This window comes from Martes martes (assembly GCF_963455335.1).
Source record: "Martes martes genome assembly, chromosome: 16".
NCBI classification, from domain to species: Eukaryota; Metazoa; Chordata; class Mammalia; order Carnivora; family Mustelidae; genus Martes; species Martes martes.
Genome location: NC_137904.1, coordinates 10,919,545 through 10,926,437, shown reverse-complemented (window position 1 = coordinate 10,926,437; position 6,893 = coordinate 10,919,545). Strand labels below are relative to the sequence as shown.

Below are 6,893 nucleotides of genomic sequence, written 5' to 3'. Positions count from 1 at the left end.
GGTGTTTTTTCTTTGGCATCTAACGCGTGGCGTGGATGGCATTCCAGAAAGAACTTGGGCACTCTGCTGTCTGAGCAGGCTCGACAAAGGACACAACCATGAAGGGACGGCTGCAGGGACCCCCATTCAAAGTGCACAGGTGGCCCCCCTGGGGCGGCATAGTGGGAGGCCACCATTATCCTCCTGGGAGAGCTTGGGGAAGTGTCGTCAGATCAAGCATCTCCACTCCGGCGTTCAGGCCACTGTCCACCATACCTGGATTCTTTGGTTTTGCCCGGTGGCCCCTCCTTATCTCTCCTTATCTCCCCCAGCCCCTCCTTTGTGCTCCCGGAGCCTGAGCACCAAGGTCACTCCACCTGGGACATCTCCCATCTGTAAAGGGCTGGATCCTCTCTCCCCAGGGGAGACTTCCAGAAGGGCACCTGCTCAGCCTTCCTACAATCCAGGGTCATCAGGGGGGAATAAGCCAGGGAGGAGCGTGGAGCCTCGCTCTTGGTGGGAGACACCGGGGCCCAGAGGACCTGGGAACGTGGCAGGTTGGCAATGGTCTGCCACCAGAAACAGGCCCTGTACTCTATTCCCTGCCCCCACACACCGCCTCCTGGGCCAGGGCGGGCTCTCCAGGGATCCTGGAGCCACCTCCATTGCCCAGCTCAGTCAGCCACCCAGACACTGGGCATTCCGACGGGGCAGTGCGGCACACGGCGGGGTGGGCCGTCCGCACCACCCCCAACCCCTCCCCTCCCGCACCTCCTTCCCCCCCACCTGGCATCTCTTCCTCCCTTCGGCGTCCTGGGCGCCCTCACTCTTCCTGCAGCAGGGGCTCTCGGTCCCCTTCCTGCACCCTGTCGTCCTCCTCCTTCTCCATGCAGCCCACGGTGGCAGCCAAGCCAGCGCCCACGCCACCCCCGACCACGGCGGCCCCCGTGGCCCCCACCGCGGCTCCTGCCGCCACCATCCCGGCCTCGGCAGCCAGCGCGGCCGCGGCCATGCCCGCGCCCACCACGCCACCTGCCAGGCCCATGAGCCCGGCCCCGACGGCGCCCCCCACGGCGGCCAGGTGGCCACAGAAGCGCATGGTGTACGAGTCCATGAAGACCTTGGCCTCCGCCTGCAGCTCGGCCTCCAGGGCGTCCAGGGTCTGCTCTCTGCCCTTGCACAGCAGGGCGGCCCCGTGGCGGGCCAGGATGGCATCCTTCTGCGCGGCCAGGAGGTTGCGCATGGTGTCGGGCAGCACCCGCAGCGCGGAGAAAATGCGCTTGGTGGCCACGTCCTGCGGCGGGGAGACAGGAAGCGCGCTGACCACCCGCCCGGTAGCCCTCGGGGCCTGGCCTCCCGCGCGGGGGCCGCGGCTCACCTGCTGCCGCACGTACTCCTCGAACTCCTTCTTGGCAACTTCCACCGTCCTCAGGTCGTGCAGCTGGGCGGCCATCTGTCCACGGCAAAGCCAGGCTGCCTCCCGCCTCCCTCCTCCCGCTCCCGCCCTCGGCTGCATCCCAGGGCCCCCCCCTCCAGACCCTCCGCCCTCCCCACCCCTGCCCCCTGTACCTCATCTGCGGAGGCGAACCCGGGCCCGGTCCTCCCCATCCAGCCCGAGAGGTTCTGCGGGGACATCGGGGGAGGGGTCAGGGCGGGCAGGGGGTCCGCGGACTCTCCCGGGGCCTGGGGCAGGGGTGGTGGGGGAGTGGGGGGCGCACCTTGATTTCCTGAGCTAACTGCTGCCCGGTGAGCAGGCGTCTGTCCCCCCTGGCCGCCGGACGGCCCTCGCCCCAGTAGCCCTGGGAGCGGCTCTTGGCGTGCTGGGGGGCTGCGCTCAGCACATCCGCCACGTAGGCACAGAGGTGGCCCAGATCGTCATCTGTGTCTGAGGAAGAGATTCCTCATGCTGAGGACACCCGGGGCTGGGCAGGACCGGGCTTTGGGAGGAGAAAGGGTGTCAGAGGGAGGGAGAAGCTCGCTGGGGCCAGGGGCCAGGGGGTGGCCTAGAGGAGGGCTCCGGGGGACACTCACCGCTGGGGCTTCCGCGGCCTTTGCTGGCCCACTGCCGCCCCAGAGCGGGCAGGAGGTAACAGCGGGCTCGCCTCCCTTGGAGCAGCTCCTGAACCTTGGGGTACTTGCCAGAGGATTTCTGAGAGACGGATGTGGAGACCTCTGAGCTAGGGACCAGGCTCCTGCTCTTGGCCTCCTCCCCCCGCCCCTCCCCTTCTGCTGCATTCCCCCCATCCCCCTTCCTCCCGCTCCTGCACCCCTCACCTGGATGATGTCACCCACGCAGCCCAGCCCGGCCTTGTTGGAGTGGGATGAGTCACGCACTAAGAGATCTAGGTGCTGGAAGAGAAGGAGTCCTGACACCAGCAGCCGGGGGGCGGGGGGGGGTGTTAGGGTCTGGGGTGACAAGTCCAGAAACGGGTGTCTCACCTGGATTGGCACCATCCCATAATGCCTGCCCATCACCTCGGCCACGTGGACAAACATCTGGGGATGAGGCACCAAGGGTCATGGCTTGGGTCACCCCGAGGACTGTGGCTCCCTCCCCTCTGGGCCCACTGGGGTACCCCCACCCCCACCCTCACCCTGACACCCTCCCCATCCCCCACACTCCCAGCTCTGGGACTCTCATGCCTCTCCCAACCAGGCATCTTGTGCTTCACCCTCTGCCCTCAAGCCCCCCAGCCCAGCTCCGGGTCCCGAACTCCTAGGCCGGAAGGACAGGGCACCCCAGGACGGCTGGTCCAGGCCCCGGCCTTATGGTCAGGGCAGGGATGTAGCGGCCGCCCAGGACCAGATTTCCTCCTCACCTCCAGATATTCCAGGTCTGTATCCTTCAGCTCCGGGGAGGTGTTGAGGATCTGGAACCAAGGAGAACAAGATGGAAGAGGGTCTGCAAAGGCAAAGAGATACTGGGAAGACCCCGGTGAGGAAGGAGCTCACAGGCCAACCGTGGGGCCGGGACCCGGGAGACACCTGCCTAGGGGCCTCTGCAGCTTGCATGGCCTGGGTTGGCCCTAAGGGACCAGGGACTGGAAGGCAGGCTCCGGGAATTGTCCTGCTGCCCTTTAGCAGCTCCTGGGTACCTTTGACTTCCCTTTTGAACTTCCCCGACTGGGGGCATCCCTCCTTTTCAGGGGCAACCCCAGAATCTGTGTGGGGGTGGGGGGCTGCAGACACAGAAGTCTGGGAGATCAGGGTAAGCATCCAGAGCAGTCCCTGGACCAGCGGAGGTGGGAGGGGGATGCTGTCATGTCCCAGTCCTGGAGAGAGCGGAGCTGGAGCGGAGCCCATGGGGCAGGACACCAGGTCACAGCGCCCTCACCTGGTAGGAGCTCAGCATCGTGGTGAGCGCGCAGAGCTTGGTCCTGGTTTCTCTGCTCAGCTCCGGGCTCATGGCGTCCCCTGTGTCCACCAGGAACACGGCCACCTGCACAGGGGGCAGGGGAGGGGGGAGATGAGCCAAGGGGTCAGGCCTGCCTCACTCCTCCACGTGCTCCCCGGTCCCTGCGCTCTGCCCACCCCGTCTTCCTGTCCCTGCCCCCCAAAGCTTTCTTCCTCCATTCCCCTCCCCTTTGTCTATGATCTCTCCGTCCCCCAAACCTCTTCACTACCCCGCTCCCTCACCCAATAATCTTCAACCCCTGTGCCCCTCGTGCCCCTCACCTTCCTCCCCTCCTTCCCCAGCAGGAAGGGGTGACTCCACATCCATACGCCCCTCGTGAGGCTATTGGCACCCCACCTGAACCCCTGCAGGGACCCCCCTCCTCTTGGCCAGCCGCCCTCCCCTGACTCCTGCAAGGCAGAAAAGAGAGCATCCGTTGGTCCATGCGGCCCCCATTCCCCGCCCAAAGCCAGGCTGGGAGCACCCCCCCCAAACCCGCCCCTTCCCCCAGCCCCCTGCCCCAGCCCCGCCCTCACCAGGCCGGGCAGGCCCCGGAGCAGGTGGTTGAGGAGGAAGGCCTTCCCTGAGTGCTGCTCCCCCAGGACAGCCAGGAGGCAGACAGGGGTGTCCCTGGCCAGGGGGTGCTTCAGGCAGCGGTTGATGGCCCCCATCCGCAGGATAAGGCCCCCCGAGGCATTGATTCGCACCAGCAGCAGCGGCTCGGCCCTCACGGCACAGGTCTCCTGCGCCAGGAGAAGGAAGGTTCCCTGAGCGGCCAGGCGGGGCCCGTGGGACCCCAGACTCCGTTCCCCATCCTAGAATAGGGCCAAAGCCACCGGGTTCGTGGGAGATTGCAGCTGGGTCCCTCCAAGCCGCACCCCCTCCCCTGGTGCCCTGCGCCCTGCGCCGAGGCCTAGTCCCCGGACCTGCAGCACAGAGGGCAGAGGCCTCTGTGGCAGGAGCTTCATCTTCTCCCCCAGACTCCGGAGGCCCCGCTTCTGCTTGCAGATTTTCCGGCACTCGGGGCAGCAGGGCGGCTCGCAGCCGGGGACGCGGTGTGTGCTGAAGCAGCGCGTGCAGAAGTCATGGCCGCAGTCCAGCGAGATGGGTTCCCGCAGCCTCTCCAGGCAGATGGAGCAGGCAGGAAGCTCCCGGGGCGTCGCGGGCCGGGACCCCAGGCCCAGCTCCAACTTGGGGAAGGGCGTGTGGGACCTAGGGTGGGGTGGGGCGGCAGAGCAGACTGTTGGGAGCTGCCTTGGGGGGGGTGCAGGGAGTACGGGCGGGGAGTTTGGGGGTGCAGGGTGCTCCCAGAGAGGCCACATTCTGCCTGTTCCTTACTGACTTGGACCCCAGAGCCAGGGACCCCAGAGTGGGGGCAGCAGAGCAGCGGGGAGACATGGGATCAGTGCTCTAGGCAGGGAGAAGCCAGGATGGCGTCCTAACCCTGCCCCCCCACCACGGTGAACTCCTGCACGACCGATCTGGGCCCTGGGTTCCTAACCCTCCAAGAGGAGAGGTTAGCAGCCCCTGCCTCATGGAGCTGTTAGGGCACTTGGTGCCTGGTACAAACGCTCCCCAAACCCCTCTCCCACAGCCTTCCACTGCAAGGGCTCCCAGCAGGAGTCACTGGCTAAGGCCAGACCCCCCCAGGAGTGACACCTGCGGACCGTGGGACCATCAGGAGAGGGTGGGAACCTCCCGGTGGTGGGACAGACGGCTCTGTTTTTTATAAGATCCCTTCCTTTCTCCTTCTCGGAGCTGGATTTGGTCTCCGAGCTGTACCCACCGGATTCTCCCTGTCCCTCCCTCCACAGCCGGTCAGATCCAGCTTTGGGCCCTACCCTGGGGCAGCCTTCCGGAGGCTGGTGACCACAGGGCCCGGGTTCCTGGATTCGTGGACAGCCAGCAGGCCTTGGAGCAGTCCTGCCGGCAGGCCCTGCCACTTACCAACTGTTGCGACTGCTTCCCATGAAGCTCCGTTTTCTCTCCTTGGAGACAAAATGGGGGGGGGGGTGGAATAAAACGTTGTCTAGAAGAGAATCCAGATTTCTGTCCTCCTGGGTCTCAGTGGCCTCCATCCCCCTTCCGCAGACCCATCCCTCATCCCCAGGTGGCCCCTTCCCACCCCCACCTGTCCTCCCCCCTAAGATCTCAGGCCCCAAGACTTGCCTGTTTGCCGAGCCGGTGACAAAAGGAGATGATTGACAAGGCGGACCTCGGCATGGGGGGGCTGGGAGTGGGGAGAGGTCTGCAAGCAGAGAGAGGAGGCCCGAGGCAGGGACCCGGTCAGCGGCAGCAGGGATGGCTTTCCTCCTGGAGGGGCCAGCCGAGCTGCGGCAGGTGGAGGGTGGGTGGGTGGGTGGGGGATGGTCTCCCCAGAGGAGCCGACCCGGACTCGTCAGAGCTGGAAAATAGATGTGACAGTCGGGAAAGAGGAGGCTGCCTCTGGACTCACCCCAGGGGGAGGAGACAGGACTGCGGGAACCAGGGCTCCGGAGGAGGGAGGGACGGAGCCAGGCCCAGAATCCCTGGCAGAGGCTGGGATGCAGGCGAGTGAGGTGGTGAGTCGCCATGGAGACGGAAGGGAAAGATAAGGACAGGGAGGGGGGAGGAGGGATGGAGAGAGAGAAGCCATATGGGTGCATGGCAGAGACGGAGCCGTGGGCAGGCAGTGCCCCTACTGGTCCAGCCAGGGTTCTTCCGGGGCCACGAGCACGGTGTGCAAAAGGAGGGGTGTGGGAAATGGGGGACGGCACCACCGGAGCTGACCTGGAGAGAGACGGGGAGACTCCCTTCACCGGAGGATCATTTCACTGAGCACCTGCTCTATGTGGGGCCCCAGGATGCCGGCCTAGTGCACGTGGCCCTGTGCATTCCCTCCCACCCAGGCTCGGCTCGCTGGTGCTGAGTCCCAGCTGCAGCTTCCCCCCGCCCCCCGACGTCTCTGACATTGGCTGTGTGTCCCTTGGTGTCTTCCCGCTCCCGTGGCTTTCACCCTGCAAGCTTGTGACTGTCACCTCTGGACCTTCTAACTGCTCCCTGGCTAGGCCTTTCCCATCTGCTGCGCAGTGCACAGCAAGCATCATCCCCCCCAAGCCCCGCTGCTCATGCTGCTCCATGTGGCTCCAACACCGGCCATGGCTCCCTACAGTTCTCAGATCAAAATCCAAACCTTCTGGTCTGCATCTGTGGGCCTGAAACTTCCTCTCCGGGCTTTGCCCTCTCTCACCCTTCTCTGCTTCTGTACCTTGGCTCCATGTTCCCCCTGCCTACTTACAGTAGGGGCTCCCCGTCCTCCCTCCTAAGAGACCCAGCTCAGATGCCATCCCCTCCTGGAGCCTCCCTGCCTTCCCTTCCCAAATGGATGTGACCTTGCCGTCAGGTGGCTCATGGCCAGGCACCTGACTGTGATCAGTTCTGAGCGGCTGCCCCAAGGCTTGATTCCCAGGGGCCCTGGGTGCTTCCCTTCACTCCTCTGAGCTCTGAGGGTCACAAGCACATACAGAAAGCCACTTGCCCA

At 65.4% G+C, this 6,893-nt stretch overlaps 1 protein-coding gene across 2 annotated transcripts; it reads right to left on the bottom strand.

Moving 5' to 3' along the window:
* Positions 1-802: 802 nt before the first annotated feature.
* On the bottom strand, positions 803-5,596 carry RNF112 (ring finger protein 112; the record flags this gene model as incomplete). Of its 2 annotated transcripts, none has more annotated exons than XM_080827416.1 (14): positions 803-1,273; positions 1,358-1,432; positions 1,549-1,602; positions 1,698-1,864; positions 2,005-2,128; positions 2,254-2,328; positions 2,419-2,475; positions 2,799-2,849; positions 3,314-3,418; positions 3,655-3,783; positions 3,910-4,116; positions 4,300-4,585; positions 5,321-5,361; positions 5,543-5,596. In XM_080827416.1, 14 exons carry the CDS (start codon positions 5,594-5,596, stop codon positions 803-805), a joined length of 1,896 nt encoding a protein of 631 aa, XP_080683542.1. The 2 variants fall into 2 exon arrangements, with proteins under 2 accessions (XP_080683542.1, XP_080683543.1); XM_080827417.1 differs by having other exon boundaries at positions 2,011-2,128.
* Positions 5,597-6,893: the final 1,297 nt, after the last annotated feature.